The 16,640-nt window shown below is 40.8% G+C and overlaps 1 protein-coding gene across 1 annotated transcript; it reads left to right on the top strand.

Annotated features, from left to right (window-relative positions):
• Positions 1 to 4,993: 4,993 nt before the first annotated feature.
• On the top strand, positions 4,994 to 10,962 carry DUSP19 (dual specificity phosphatase 19). The gene is made up of 4 exons (XM_060780180.2): positions 4,994 to 5,418; positions 7,410 to 7,456; positions 8,067 to 8,219; positions 10,588 to 10,962. Exons 1-4 carry the CDS (start codon positions 5,187 to 5,189, stop codon positions 10,807 to 10,809), a joined length of 654 nt encoding a protein of 217 aa, XP_060636163.1. The 5' UTR covers positions 4,994 to 5,186; the 3' UTR covers positions 10,810 to 10,962.
• Positions 10,963 to 16,640: the final 5,678 nt, after the last annotated feature.

Below are 16,640 nucleotides of genomic sequence, written 5' to 3'. Positions count from 1 at the left end.
GGGAGTCTTTGATGCTCTCAACCATTCAATCTCTTTGACTGGTAGCACTCCTCGCGTTCATATCTTTTTGGGGATTCTGGACCTCAAAATGGGTATGTTTAATGACTCCTTTTGAGATTTAATTATCTGGATTACTGGCTTAGTGTTATTATTTCTGAAGCTGCCCCTAAGCCTTCCTACAGCTTCCTGGACTATTTGTGCATTACCTGGATTGTACTTACCTGCTATGCTTACAATAATCACTATCTTTGAACACTTGCTACTTGTAGGCATGGGTTAGCTAACTATGCAGCATACAATGGTATAAAAATGGGGAAGCTGCAGACTTTCAAATGTAGTTGATCGCAATAGCCATTACCTCATTTACCACACTGGCTAGGACTAATTGAACTTGGAGTCGAGCACTAGCTTCCAGGCCACCAATCCCACATCACTCAATTACAATGCAAAAACGAATGAATGTGCCAGCAGAGGGTGTGTTTTTTTTGGAAGCAGGAGCAATACTAGCAAAGTGTGATGAGTTCCCTCTCTCATTATTATGAAGCTCTTGATCTGAGCGATTCATGGAAGGTAGGTCTTTTTGAAGTTCAGTAGCACAGGGTGTTAAAAGAATTTTTATATCAACGTTTATTTCATAAAGAGGTCTATAAATTGTATGATTATATGACTCCTCTTATGGTTCCAGAAAAAAGCATTCAGAAAATTGCAGTGGAGTTAGCCCTATAAAGTCATGAGTAAATCATGTCTTCTGTGTGCGATCCCATATCTTGTAAAAATAATGGAGTAAGCGCCTGACCATTACATGAAAAAAAATTAAATGGGCGTGTTGGAAAAACGTTACTCTTCTCTACTAAAAGAATGACAGATTCAAGCCTTTGGCCATTGGAAAAATGATTGAAATTATTTATTCAATAACTCAATCTTGCTTACTAAGTGAATCAGTAGAAAAAGAGACTCAGTTTATTTCTATTGAAATATGAAATGTAAATGCATGCAGCTGATGAAAATTCTTTGCACAGTAATTTTCATGGGGGAATTAATAAAACGTATCCCCACATACAAAGGTGCTAAATGCATGAAATAAAAGAAACTAAATTAATAATGAACCTTTGAAATATGCCTTTAGCATGACTTAGTGCACAGAAGTGTCTTATATCCAGTTTGGTTCCATTTGTGTATTTGATGAACCACTTTTCTCCAGGGTGATGAGCAAAGACTACTGAGTACTTTAGTGGATTGATCAATCAATCAATCATTTACAGATCCCCATAACAATACCATTATCTCTATCCCATCTTTTACCAATTTATTAACAGGAATAAAATGGGGGACAGTACAGAAAGGTTTACCAAAATCAAGATTGAACAACAATGTTTTTTTTTTGATCTACTAAGATACAATCTCTGTATGTTAGTAGTTGATTACATAACAAATTAGAAGGGCCATCAAAAACACTTCGAGGAGATTTAAAAGTTAACACTTAAATAGCAAATAGAGGTTTCGAAATAGTTGTGGCGTCCTAGCAGAACAGGGCTCAGAGAGAAGTAACACAATTTTTCTTCCAGGGTTATAAATGTCATTTCCTAATTGGTTCTATCATAAAAACACAGAAAATGTTTATTAAATTGCAAAACCTTTGTTTTTGTGGGACATCCTGCAGCACATTTTGCTATAGTTTTTCAATGAATATCTCATAGAGTCTCAACCTATTCAACATAGTTTGTGGCAGCCACAAAAACAAAGTTTCTGGAATATGACAACTACTTTCAATGTAAGTACCACACAATTAAACAGGAAATAATAAATTCAAACCATAACATATTCTTTTTCAAATTTTGTTACATAGTATATTTTTTTCTGTTCTGGGACAAATCTACTGAATTAAAAATAGCAGAACTGTTCACTCAAGGAAAGTCATGGTATGAGCTTATGCTGAAGATTCAAGTTGGCAGCAGAACCTAGGATAAAGCCATTTTAGGAAGCAGTCTCGTTTAGTAGATGCTTAGAGCCATGTGGGGTCAGACGGTCTACACACAGCAACATGCATTCCATGGCCTCTTGCTCCCATTATAATATTTCATCTAGAAAACAGTCTTGGGATCGAATATATAAATACACCCACCTACTCCAGATAGAGCTTTCCCCCAAACCTGGTCATGGGGGTTCTGTGTTTCAAATGTGGTCCAGGCCCATTGTCGGTAGGGGTCACAGTGCTGTGTCTTTATGCAGGGTAAACTACAACTTCCATCCTGTTGAGTCAGTCCCCCAACCCCCTCTAGTCTGTTCAGCTGCTGATCAATTCTTCCGTGCTGTGCGCTATAGGAAAGACAGCTCGGAAGCTCCAACGCTCGGCAGCCATGATTTTAACAGGAGCGGCGCACAGGGAGCATACAACCCCCCCTGTTGCGCCAACTCCACTGGCTACTGATCTGCTACCGGGCTGAATTCAAAGTGCTGGCGTTGGCCTTTAAAGCCCTATACGGCTCCGGCCCAAGCTACCTCTCTGACCGCATCTCTGCCTATGAACCCACCAGGACTTTGAGATCTTCCGGGGAGACCCTGCTCTCGATCCCGCCTGCTTCTCAAGCTTGGCTGGCGGGGACGAGAGATATGGCCTTCTCGGTGGTGGCTCCTCGGCTGTGGAACGCCCTTCCTACGGACATTAGACTAGCACCATCTCTAATGGTATTCCGCAAAAAGGTGAAGACCTGGATGTTTGTGCAGGTGTTATCGAGCTCTTTTAGGGGGCTCCCCCAGGAAGGAGAGCCCAAGGACCGCACCAAAAAGGGTCCTGGAAACCTTGGTGAGATCTTTCCGGAAGCCAATCCAAGAGCGCAAAAGTTATCTAAAAGCAATCAGCTCACCAGAGGCGAAAGGAGACCAGGATCGAGGCGTTTATTTGCGATTCAGCTGAATGGATGATTTACAGGAATCGTTCCACTGCAAAGCATGGTGGGGTACAGTGATGCAGGCATATTTATACAATTTTTGAAAACCCAGAGTTCAACCCTTCTGCCCCGGCTCCTCAGGTGTTCCCCGCTGTGATTGGGTGATGGGCGGACACCTGGGAAGCAGCCCTCCCGCCCCTGGCGCCTCTGTACCAATCAGGAAACTCCAGTGGTCTGTAGGATCCAATGGGGAGACCTCTGTCACATGGTGGCGACAGCCAATCAGGAGAAATGGGGGCGGGATGAGGGAGCACAAAGGAATCTGGGAAAGGAATCTGCAGACAAAGGAATGCCATGTGCTCAGCGAAACAAAGGAAAAATGTCTCCAGATGTTTGACAAACAAAGGCTTTCCTGTCCTTGATGAGTCTGGCAGGGAATTTGAATAGGCTAGATCGATATCGGACCACCCGGAGGGTCAACAATATCTGGGTGAATTAATCAGTCTCTTTTTCCGAAGCTCTGCTGACCCTTGTTCCTTCGCTGGCCATGCTCCGAGGGCTAGGGTTGGGGCCAGCAGCATTGTCCATGCAAAATGAGTCAATCAATGGGTGATTTGGGGGAAAGAGGCTTGGGCTCTGTCCCCAGGCAGTTCCTGGTCACGCTGGTTTTCTTGTGGGGCGAGGGTCAAGGGGGTGAGGATACAGAGGAGTTCATAGGGGTTACATATTTCATATTCATAAACCATAGGCATCACCAGTATACAGGCATTCCATATATCACCACCCACCACCCATCCCAACCCCAATCCACAGTAATAAGAAAATATTTTATTCATTTCATAAAAAGAGAGAGGAAAGAACTAGAAGTCCCAAAGTCTGGACGGAAGGGTTTTGGGTGCAGGGGCCAGTCCATGCATCAGGCTGGCCACCAGAAGATCAGTCCAAGGTCCGGGTTGGTCAACAGAAGATTGGCTCCTTCTAGGAACAGGAGCTGGAGCTGAAGGGGGAGCTGGGTTGGGTAGTAGCAGAGTCCATAGTCCAGTGCACAAGCCAGAGAATTCACAAAGAGGAAACAGGAACCCAGTTATGTGTGCTGGGTCAGGAAGCAACAGAATCCATTGTCCGGCCCTTGGCGAACTACAAATACTTGAGGGGGGGGGGGGTAAAGATGCTCCGCATCAATGGCGTTTGAGTAATTTAGTGCAATCTGGTAATGGAACATAGGAATGGAACAATGGACGACGAACCTGGACTACGCTTAGATGATGAGAAGATTGGGTACGGTTGTTTTTTGTAATAACTGTGCATTGTAATTGCTTATTGGTAATTTATGGATAATGCGTTAAGTCAATTGTTATATGTTGTATGGAACCACTGCTGTTTCTACTGTTTTTACTGTTTGTGAACCGCTGTGAGTCGCCTTCGGGCTTGAGATACAGCGGTATATAAGCAAAGTAAATAAATAAATAAATAATAAAAGCAAAAAATACCCAAAAATATACAATGCATGTGCATACCGCACACACACACACACACATATATGGCCACACACATATATTAACACACACAACACATATATGCAGACTGGGCCACAGCAAAGCATGGCAGGGGACAGCTAGTTTAAAATAATTTTGTGCATTAAACAATATTTGTCAACACTGAATGATCATAAATTAAAGTTGGTGCTATTTCAACCCTGGAGTATTTCAGAATTTCAGATGAGATGCTCAACATCAATATTAGGTGTAGCCCCTAGGAATGCATAGAAATAAACATACTTTCCTTGTGGAGCCACATGTGGTATGGGAGTGCATCTACAGTGTATAATTAATGCAGTTTGACACCGCTTTAATTGCCATGGCTTGGTGTGATGGGAGCTAAAAGACTATGTAACAAAATTTGATCAATCTTTTGTTCCTGGTTTGAAAGTGTCATTTCCTGATTAATTGTGCGGTACTTCTCTGCAAAACTACAACTCCCAGGATCCCCTAGCATTGAGTTCTGGCTGTTCAAAGTGGAGTCATATTCATCACACAGTGCAAAGGCGACGGAGGCGCGTGCCTGTTACTAGACACCCCACTTAGGCTGAAAGAAAAGAAGCCCTCTGACCAATCGGAAGCCGGCTTTCTGTAGCCAATCCAGAGCTGACTTTCACAAGAAACACAAGGCTGTTCTGTTTGCCTGCCTGTGCCTGTTGCTTGCAGATGGTTAGGCATCTCTGGGGAAGAGCAAGGAAGGAAGAAGGGTCGGTCGTGGGCACTTGCCTTTGCTTTGTGTTCGCCTCCCCTGGCCCATGTGATGCACTCGCTCACCCAGGAGATCCGATCCTTCTCCAAGACTAACCTGCGCAGGCAATGCACCCGGGTGACCACTTTGACCGGGAGGAGGCTCATCGAGACCTGGAAGGATGCTCGGCTGCAGGCGGTGGAGGTGGCCGACGGCAAGGACGGCGGGGGGCCCGCCTGCGGATACGTGCAGGACCTCAGCCTGGACCTCCAAGTCGGGCTCCTCAAGCCCTGGCTGCTTCTAGGTGGGTGGGAGGCGTTGCATTGGGATGGCCACCCGCTGCTTTAATCAGGAGGCATGGAAAGCCTTGGGTGCAGCTCCTTTGGAAAATGAACGCGTACCACTTTAACAGCCAAGGACGAATGCTATGGAAGCCTGGGAGCTGGAGGGCCTGGGTTCCATAGCATTCATCCAAGGCAGTTAAAGTGGTATGCATTCATTCTGCAGAGGAGATCACAGCTTTCTAAACTTAGTGTGTTTGAACACACTGTGCAGGCGTATCACCCAAATGTGATGAGCAACCTTATACACTCCCACATATCCTGATTATCACATCATCTGCTTCGAACTGGATTATATGAGTCTACACTGCCCTAGAATCCAATTCAAAGCAGATAATCAGGATTGATGTATTGTCGAAGGCTTTCATGGCCGGAATCACTAGGTTTTTGTGAGTTATTGTAGGTTTTTTCGGGCTATATGGCCATATTCTAGAGGTATTCTCTCCTGACGTTTCACCTGCATCTATGGCAAGCATCCTCAGAGGTTGTGAGGTCCTCTGTTATGAGTTTTCCAGGCTGTATGGCTATGTTCCTGAAGCATTCTTTCCTGACGTTTTGCCTGCATCTATGGAAGGCATCTTCAGAGGTTGTGAGGTCTCACAACTTCTGAAGATGCCTGCCATAGAAGCAGGTGAAACGTCAGGAGAGAATGCTTCTGGAACATCGCCATACAGCCCGGAAAACTCACAATGATCTGGATTGATTTTATATGGTAGTATAGAAGTTTATGTGAAATAAAATTATATATATATATTCACACAAATACACAAAAGGTTTTCATGAGATATGTTGTATGCTCATACATTTTGTTATTACAGTTTATGTATGTCTCCGTATCTCTTATAAGGGGTTAGATTTTTAATTGATTTTTATTAAAGTGGAAAAAGGGTTTCTTATACATGTAAAGTGGGGGAATAATAATGTTAAAAAAAGTAGGAAAATAGAAAAATAAAGGGAAGTTGTAAGAAGAGAAAAAATGTAAAAAATGTTCTATCACTTTTATCTACTCTTTGATGGTCAGATATTTCTAGTCTTCCTTTCCTTTCATCTTCTTATTTTACAGTCCCCAGTCTGTCTGTTGAATGTTTTATAAGGGGTTAGATTAACCTCCAGTTTTGCTAGTAAAACTGCCCTATATCTCAGGATGTAATCCCAGATTATTTGCTTTGAACTGGATAATATGAGTTTCCACTGCCATATAATATGGGATATGCAGGTAATCTGGGTTCAGAATCTGGAATATAAGGACAGTGCAGAAAGAGACTGTATTACTGTGTAACAGAATGATGCATGTCTAAAAAGAATATCACCAATATGAAATGCTTGGAAAGGTCTGAGATAGATTCACTCCTTTGACCCATTCTTTGTTGGCTCCATATTTTTTCATACTCAGTATGTTGTTGTTTTTGCATGTTTCTTTGGTGTCCAGAGTGCTCCTGATGTTAATTTGTGTCAAGTTGGTTTCAAATTACGGCAACCCTTTGAGTATGCATCTTAAGACAGTAGCATCTTAAGACAATAACTTCAAGAACAAAATTGGTAGCCAGTTGGTACAAAGTTCCCTTTGCATATTGATATTCCAGACTGTCACAGCTGTGTCTTTGGACTCTTCTACACTACCATATAAAATCCAGATTATCTGCTTTGATAATTATCGGGCAGTGTAGAAGGGGCCTTTGAAGGTGACTATGAATAAAAGTCCTCTGAAAGATTTTCTGTACAGTTGATCCTCTGTTTCCATAGAATCTGCCTCCACAAATACAATAATCCACAGGTTTAAAATATTCTTTAAATCGAAACACAAATGTTGTTTTTGCTCTTTTCTGTACGGGGCACCATTAAACTATGCTTGCGCATCTATGGATTTTGATATCAAATTGCAACAGATACCAAGGGCCAACTTTATGTAATTCTTTGGTGACTCCTTGGATAATACAAGCTTCTCTCATCACAGGATCACAAGATGCAGCTCATGATCTGGACACAATGAAAAAATACAAGGTGAGGACATGTTTGGGTTTGTTTGATTTTTTTTTACAAAAGTGGTTGCATATTTAAAGCCTGAAAGAATCACATAACGGTCTATAATAAAATTTGAAAAATTCTGTTCCTGGTTTGAAAGTGTTGCTTCCTGTTTAATTGCGAAGTATGTACTTTGAAAGTAATTGTTTCACTCCAGAAACTTCGTTTTGTGGCTGCCACAAACTTACGTTGAATTGGTCGAGACTCAATGAGGATATTAATTGGAAAACAAGAGCAAAATACGCTATAGGGTATCCTGTAAAAATATTTTTCAGCGTAATAAACTTTTTCCATGTTTTTATGATAGAGCCAATTAGGAAATGACATTTATAACCCAGGAACTTGTTACATAGTGTAATTTTTCATCTTCATATTGATTCTTCAATTTCAAATATGAAAACATAAGGACAATTTTAAAGCTGTCTATTGAAAACTATTTTTTTCTCATTCCTGTCCTTGGTTTCATGGCATGAAGGTGAAGGAAGTGTTTGTACCAGATCCCTTTGCTTGCAGTTTGACGTTCATAGCCATGTCAGAAGTTGAAGATTAAAAAGCTGTCTTGGTTTATTATCTGTCTAATGCATTTCAGGTCACCCATGTTCTAAATGTAGCCTATGGAGTTGAAAATCCCTTCCCTGAGGACTTTACATACAAGAGCATCCCTATCTTGGACCTTCCTGAGACTGACATTATCTCCTATTTCCCTGAATGTTTTGAATTTATTGAGGAAGTTAAATTAAAGGTAATTCTGTAGAATGTGATTATTGAGCATTGGTGCACTGGATTGCTGAATTATTAACATTGTATTTAGATGTGTTGTCGAAGGCTTTCATGACCAGTCACTGGGTTGCTGTGAGTTTTCTGGGCTGTATGGCCATGTTCCAGAAGCATCCTCAGAGGTTGTGAGGTCTGTTGGAAACTAGACAAGTGAGGCTTATATACCTATGGAACGTCCAGGGTGGGAGAAAGAACTCTTTGTCTGCCTGAGGCAGGTGTGAATGTTCTAATTGGCCACCTTGATTAGCATTTAATGGCCTTGTAGCTTCAAAGCTTCACTGATTGCTGCCGGAAAGCCATTCACCTTGTGGGCTATCCAATCCAACCCCCTGCCAAGAAGCAGGAAAATAGCATTCAGAGCACCCCCAATAGACAGCCAGACAAGAGTTCTTTCTCCCAAAGTGCCATATTTCATCAATCTAGAGCTGGGTATTTCTGTTACTCTGATAACATAGATTTTAACTGTTTTCTGTTTAATCAAGCAAATAAGTGTAGCCATTGGCTTACACTGGGGCCTTTGAAACCTTTTAATGTTTAAGAAGACAATTATTTTTAAAATGAAAGAGTGTGATGTAAGGCTAACAGATTTCAATACATTCCTGTGTGTGTGGGTATATGATTGTAGTTTAATATTGTGTTTTAAATTAATTTATCTGAGAGTAAATTCCATTGAAGTTAACAGAATTTTCTTCTAGAGGAGGTGGTTTATTTATTCTGTGTCAAAAGCATTGTGTACAGAAGTATAAAATGGATAAAAATAAAAGGAGCACATGCGGCTAAATAATTTTTGACCAAAACCGGGCAACTGCGACTGCCATGTCTGTAGCTTTAAACAGTTCTTCCTTTGTACATGAGGCAAGGCATTATGGACAAGCATACAGGTGCAGGGTTGTTTGTTCTGCACAAGGTGGAGGATTCTTTTAAGTAGTTATAGTTTAGGAGAAGGTTACAAGTAAATGTTTTATTAAGTTTTACATTAAACTATTCAAACAGTTGGGTATTGCTGAAATGCTACAAGAAAAAATCCCAGATGTTACAAATGAGCACAGTAGGCATATTTATGCTCCTTAGTTTCAATTGTGGTATTTAGATGAATCCACATACATCACACATTTTCCTTTAAGGTTTAACACCCATGTGTGTGGGTTGGATTTCATTGGATGTGCAAAACCAATTTTATATATTAGAATGAATATTTTATAACTGTACCGTGTGCATATGGTCAGTATCTTGTAGAAGGAAATCAAAGCTCAATCTGCTTCATATAATCTGTTCATTTGATGCTATAGCCTGACAATATCTTGGCTGTGCAAACCAGCCTGCAGATTATTCCACAAGATCTACCATTTTCATTATTTACATAGTTCGGAATGAAGAAAGATAATATTGCACAATCAAGCTTTGTGTTATTTTAGAAGGAGAGAACCCAGCGTATTCTTTACAATGTAACAGAAAGGTGTATTCATTTCATGCCCTCCTGGGGGTTTCCAGTTACAGTTTCCATTTCATTTCTAAATTAGATTGACCATCCCCAATAGCTTAGCATCACTGTTCTGTCTCAGAAGTTTAGTACACCCTTTATACCAGGGACTGGTTTTATATGATCTTCTTGGCATTTCTGACAAATAAAAAGAAATAAAGCACGCTGCTATTTAATATATAATAAATTGCATGAAATTGGACCATCACTCTGGTGTTTTTTTCATTGGGCTAAGCACACCAGGCAAAATAATCTTCACTGATTTTAGACATCAACAGCACTGACTGTTGGGAGGTTTCTTAAGTAGAGTTTAGGAAACCCACCAGCATTTCAGTTCAATAGTAATAACATGAAAAAGGAGGCACTCTGTTCTATTGTAAGAGGAGACATGATGGCCATGTATAAATATGTGTGGGAAAATCATAGGGAGGAGGAGGCAAACTTGTTTTCCGCTGCCCTTGAGACTAGGATGCAGAACAATGGCTTCAAACTACAGGAAAGGAGATTACACCTGAACACGAGGAAGAATTTCCTGAGAGCTGTTCAGCAGTGGAACTCTCTGTCCCAGAGTGTAGTGGAGGTTCCTTCTTTGGAGGCTTTTAAAAGATCTGGATGGCCATCTGTTGGGGTGCATTGAAAGCGATTTTCCTGTTTCTTGGCAGGGGGTTGGACTAGATGGCTCACAAGGTCTCTTCTAACACAAAATGATTCTAAGGTTCTCTGTTTAATGTTTGTTTATGCTGCTGTCAAAAAAATGTTGTTTGGTCTTTAAAACATAGATGTCAGAAAACTGTATTGAGTAAATTGTTACCAGCAATTGTTTTCTAAACCTTTTCCTCTCGTTCTCTTTGAGGATGGCGTGGTGCTTGTTCACTGCAATGCCGGAGTTTCCCGTGCCGCAGCCATCATAATCGGCTTCCTAATGCACTCAGAAGGACTCGACTTTACTAGTGCCTTTTCTTTGGTGAAAAATGCAAGGCCTGCTATTTGTCCAAATCCTGGTTTTATGGAGCAGCTCCACAAATATCAACAGCTGAATAACAACAAACGAGGGAACTTAAATGATTCAGACTGACGAGGAAAGAAATAACCTTTCTGGTTGCACTGTAATGAGAAAATAAAGTGAACTTTTTGACTGTAATGTTATGGAAGATGTCCAGAATGACTAATGGCAAACATATCCTTGCCTTTCAGTATATACTTTTAAAGCCACTTCACTTCACATTAATTCTTGTGTGCATTGGCCTCATTGCTTTACTAGTGATTCCCTTATTCTCTTCACTTGTAACTACCATATGTTCTAAAATATGTAGGAATAGTCAATATTATACTTACTTTTTGTGTCATTTTGTTATATTTTTTCCTTTTAGTTTTCTTATATTCAATTATAAACTCTCTTTGGCAGAGAAGGCTAAAGGCCTTATCAAACTCTCATGCTTCCTGAGCACTGAGTTGTATCTAGTGTCAGACTGCTTTAAATCTAGATGCACTCCCAGATTAAGTTACACTGATCTTCCAAGTGAGTCAAGAAGAGATAGTGATGATCCAAAATAGGGAGGAATCAGATTCGGGAGTAGAGCTTTCAAAATATATTGAAACTATTTTACTTAATAATGCAACCAGTGCAGAAATAAAAAACACACAATCAGGAAACAGCAGGGAACAGATAGCACTCTCATGTTAGAGACTTAAGGGACCTAAAGTACTACATTATTTTGGCATTGTAACTGATGGTGCAAAACCGATGGTGTTCTGGGATTTATAGTTTAATAAGACTCAATAGTAAGGATGTGCAATTTGGGAAATACCTGTATCGTTTTTGGTGTTCAGTTTTCTGCTGCCCCATTCTATTTTTAGAAACTTTCCAAATTCAGGAGGGGTTTCTGTTTTAATGCTAGAAAGATTCGTCCATTGGTGCCAATGGGGAAAATTTAGAGGCTCATTTCTCCATCATTTTTAAGGTCTATAAGCATGAAGCTCACCTCATTTATAGGCCACATCTACTGCAAGCCTGCCAAGTTTCAGAAAGTTTCACCAATCCACTATCGTTTGGAAATTTTAAGTTTTTAACATAACATTAAAAAACCCACAAGAGGAAGCTCTGGGAATTGAAGTCCCAGGCACATGACACAAGAGGGAAGGAGAATCGTTGGACACAGTCAACCAGGCCTCTGATTGGCTGAGAAAGAGAGAAACATACAGAGAGAAATACCTCAACTCTCATCATGCCCTGGGAGGGAGCACAAGGCTCCTTCAATGTTTGCACTATACAAAGTGCTGCTGGGAAAGCAAGTTCCCATTCGCCTCGAGGTGTGTGAGTGTGGGCAGGAGGGCCTTCTGGAAGGGATGGAGAAGATTGCTGTGAAAGAAAGCAAAGGAGCCCCAGCTTTCCTGATTTGCGAGGCTGCCCTGCCCACACACTTCCGCCTCTGGTAGAGTGCCGCTGAGCCTCCATTGGCCCACATTATTAGCCACCATTAGCTGGCAGCTGTAATCTCTACTGGCAAAGACTTCTACTGCTCTTTGCCAGGCTCATTTTCATGCATTTGGCAACTGAATCCACTGAATCATTCAAATCTGATATACAAAAACGAAATCATGCACACCCCTACTCAATAGCATAATGTTCAGGCTCACTATTTCAATTTGACTTTTAAGATTAAATACAATCTACATCAAGCTTAAATGACATTAAGAATATCAATGTCTTATAGTCTTAAATCCATTTCACTTGATTTTTTTTTTACTATTGGGTGCAACAAATGAGACCTACAACAAAACTGACTATATGGGTGCTTCTACTTAATATTTCAGCTTGCCAGCCGTAACTTATAAACACAGGAAGTCAGAACTTTGGCCCACTTAAGCAAGGATCTTGGGGCCAATCTGGAAATATCAGGGTTACCAATGTGAATGGAAAATCGAAGTATGATGTATACATGAAAAGTTGTAAATATGAATGCATATTCACAGAAAAATAACAATATAGTTAAAAATATGATACAAGATGAGCTGGAACATTTTAATTTTTCTTTCTAGATATGTCTCCAGAACACAGCTAAAGATTGGCTGAAATCCAGAGACTTCCACATTAAGCAATTTGTTAACTGTTTAAATCCTTAGAGATATCCAGGTAATATAAATATATATATTTATTTACTATATTTGCATACCGCCTCTCTCAGCTCGAAGGTGACTAGAGGCGGTTTACATTTGGCAATCAATGCCCCACAAGATGAAATACAGTAAAAACAATTACATATAACCATATAAAAACAATTAACAATTAAAACCATAAAATACAATTCTCAGCATCTCATCGTTAAAATAATTTTCCGTCGCATCGTCTTATCATTTCATAAGTCTCAATTAAACAGTTATACTGCGTCTGCAAATGCCTGCTCAACTAGCCAGATTTTAACTCTCTTTTGAATGGTTAGGAGGGAGGGCATCCCATAGCTGTGGGGCCACCACTGAGAAGGCCCTGTCTCTTGTTCCCGCCAATTGGATCTGCGAAGAAGGCGGGACCGAGAGCAGGGCCTCTCCAGACGATCTTAAACACCTAGATGGTTCATAGGATGAGATGCATTGGGACAGGTAAACTGGGCCAGAACCATGCACACTAAATGTGTATTACAAATGGCTGTGAAGGTTATAAATTGTAGTAAAGAATGGCATTCTTTCATATACTTTTTTTGTGGACAGAAGGTGTGCAATCTCCACATGTGTGCTATGCATGGGGATAAAAGTCCTCTCTCAGAGTTATCTATAAAGGGACTGAATTGTTCAACTACGGCCATATTGGTGTGATAGATGCAGAGCACTCCAGACATCCAGTTATGACCACAAAGAGCGAAGAAAGAACCCTGGAACTGATTTGTGAAAACAGAAGAATATCAGTCGAAAAGGTTGAAGGACAGCTGAATGTGAGTGCCAGATTTGCCTATGCCGATTCAGGACAGCCTTAAGTTCAGTAACGCTTCAAGTTCTGTAAACAACTGGCAGTGGCACTTTAAAGAGTTCCATGTGATGATGTGAAATGCAATGGATCAGCAGTTATGTGCTCAACCAAAAACATTTGTTGCTGATGGCATTAAAAAGTTGATAAATGAACCATCTCAGAGGTTAAGACTGTCTGGGGAGGCCCTGCTTTTGTTCCCACCTCCTTCGCCGGTGTGACTGGTGGGGATGAGAGTCAGGGCCTTCTCAGTGGTGGCCCCTCAGCTATGGAACTCCCCAGAAAAATCAGATCAGTTTCCTCCCTCTTGGCCTTCAGGAAGAAAGTGAAGACTTGGCTGTGGGACCAAGCCTTTGGTCAGTAAAGTAATGTAGTGCTAGGAATGGATATTGAATATGTGTAATTGACAATTGGAATGGCTTCAGATTACGATTTTGGATTGCATTGTTTTTAAATGTTGCTACTAAGGTGATTTGACTCCATGTTTTTAATATAAATGCTCATGTTAATTGATTGTGTTTTTATATGACATTGAATTGTTGCCTTTTTGTAAGGTCGCCTTGAGTCCCCTTTGAGAAAGATGGGATATAAATGTGGTAAATAAATAAATACAACAGCACAAAATATACAATATAAAATAGACCATTGCAATTAAGCCAAATAGGTTTCATAGTTCTTCCTTGTAGGACATTAACATTATCATTAAAATAAGTAAAAACACTCCAAAACTTCCCGGATGGAGAGAAAATATAATGATAAAATGCTCTAATTTCTGGGTTCTGTTACAGATCAATTAAAAGCTGTTCCAAAAACGACATGAGGGTGGGCAGCCTCTGGACACCCAGTCCCTAATCTGGGTGGAAATTAGCATCTCACTACTTGATCTTAAGGGTCAGCATGGTCTATATGGTACTTTCATGAAGATATATACATCCACATAAAGAAATATATATACACACAAGCATATATGTGCACACACACACATATATATGTATAAATATGTAGACAAATATATGTATGTGTATATGTATGTACACACAGATAAAATTGGTTCTGCACATCAAATGAAATCCAAACCACACACATGGATGTTAAACCTTAAAGAAAAATGTGTAATGTATGTGGATTCAACTTAATGCCACAATGAAGAACAATTGCAATATGCTATTGAAATCAATGAACATAAATGTGCCTACTGTGCTCATTTGTAACATCAGGGTTTTCTCTTGTAGCATTTCAGCAATATCCAGTTGTGTGAATATTTTAAGGTAAAACTTAAGAAAACATCTATATACATCTATCTTCTTCTGTACACATAATAAAAGTGAAAAGTGTGTACGTAGCAGAGGTGTCCACTTACAGAGACACCCTCCTGCCTCCACAAACAGGCTATAGCTCCAAGTGCTCACAAGCCTCCAAAGGCACTCCCTCAACTGACATTGCATGTTATAGCGAATGCCATGAACATGTAGCCCAAACGCTGCCAATGTTCTTCTCAAGCACTATGGCCCACCACCAGGCATGTAGCCGGGAGGGGGGGGGGTTGAGGGGCTTCACCCCCCCCCCCTGAAATTCTCATGGTGGTTCGTGAAAAGGCCTTACTGGTGCATTATTTAAACTGTTATGTTTATTCATATCATGATCTGATCACCATACTCAATATATCCCATATGCATGGGGGTATTGGGGTAATGATACAAAAGGTTTGGTAGCGTAGACCCTCTTTCACTCAGACTCCGCACTCCGCCCCCCCCCCCCCCCCCCCCGAATTGAAATCTTGGCTACGGGCCTGCCCACCACCTAAGGAATGCTTTCATTTGGGGATCATTTCATCCTAGATTTGAGGTGCTTCCTCCACCACAGGCAGGCATCCCAGAGATCCAGGCTGGATGGTCATCTGTCAGGGGCGCTTTGAATGCAATATTCCTGCTTCTTGGCAGGGGGTTGGACTGGATGGCCCATGAGGTTTCTTCCAACTCTTTGATTCTATGATTCCTTGTGTAGAATTTGCATGACCCCACCCACTGCCTCTCCCTTCAGCCTTTCCTATGGCACACAGCAAAGACAGAGGAATTGATCAGCATCTGAAAGACTGGAGGGATTTGGGGAACTGACTTAACATGATAAGTTGTAGTTCACCCTGCATAAAGACACAGCACTGTGACACTGCCCCGAACCCAGCTGAAGACAGATCTGGACCAAACTTGGCGCACACACCCAACATGGCCAACTTGTGCATACAGGCCTCATTTGGGGAGAACTGACCCACGATTCCGGGAATTGTAGTTCACCCACATTTTTATGCATTTTCAAATGGGAACATTAATAAAAAACCTTACTCAAATCTGGCTTTTCCCTAATAAATAGTGTTATTAATTAACTAAATGATATTAACTACCGGTAATACCCCAAAACAAATAATGTCTTTTTCAAATAACCCGGGCATCGCCAGATCCCCAAGGTAGTATACTAAAGTCTTCTCCTCCAGAAGAAAATTCTGTCAATATATATATATATACTAGCCGTTCCCTGCCACACGTTGCTGTGGCCCAGTCTGGTGATCTGGAAAATAAAGTATTGAGAAAGTGTTGGTTTCTTTGTGCTTGTGGGTAAACAGTATTTCTTGCTGTTTCTTTGTCAGTGTTGATGTGGAGAGTGTCTGGTTTGCCCACCCTGGAACATGCAACATATCATTGTCTTTCTTTAAGGGTCCCTTTCAAATCTATGATACCATATCTCTCTGTGTGTGAATCCTATCTATCTATCTATGGCTGGATGGCTCTTTGTCAGGAGGACTTTGATATTGTTTTCTTGCCCTGATGAAGCAAGTTGGATTGGATTGCCTTAAGTATTTTCTGTTGGTCATGGGGGTTCTGTGTGGGAAGTTTGCCCTGATTCTGTCATTTGTGGAGTTCAGAATGCACTTAGATTGTAGGTGAACTGTGAAT

The sequence above is a fragment of the Anolis sagrei genome, chromosome 1 (assembly GCF_037176765.1).
Source record: "Anolis sagrei isolate rAnoSag1 chromosome 1, rAnoSag1.mat, whole genome shotgun sequence".
NCBI lineage: Eukaryota > Metazoa > Chordata > Lepidosauria > Squamata > Dactyloidae > Anolis > Anolis sagrei.
This window is presented reverse-complemented; position numbering and strand designations above follow the sequence as displayed.

What these genes read in the sequence shown, in the direction of transcription:
- DUSP19 (XM_060780180.2), top strand. Translation starts at nt 5,187, where the DNA reads ATGCACTCGCTCACCCAGGAGATCCGATCCTTCTCCAAGACTAACCTG. An exon ending in ACACAATGAAAAAATACAAG is followed by an intron (nt 7,457 to 8,066) that starts GTGAGGACATGT and finishes AATGCATTTCAG; the next exon opens with GTCACCCATGTTCTAAATGT. An exon ending in TTGAGGAAGTTAAATTAAAG is followed by an intron (nt 8,220 to 10,587) that starts GTAATTCTGTAG and finishes GTTCTCTTTGAG; the next exon opens with GATGGCGTGGTGCTTGTTCA.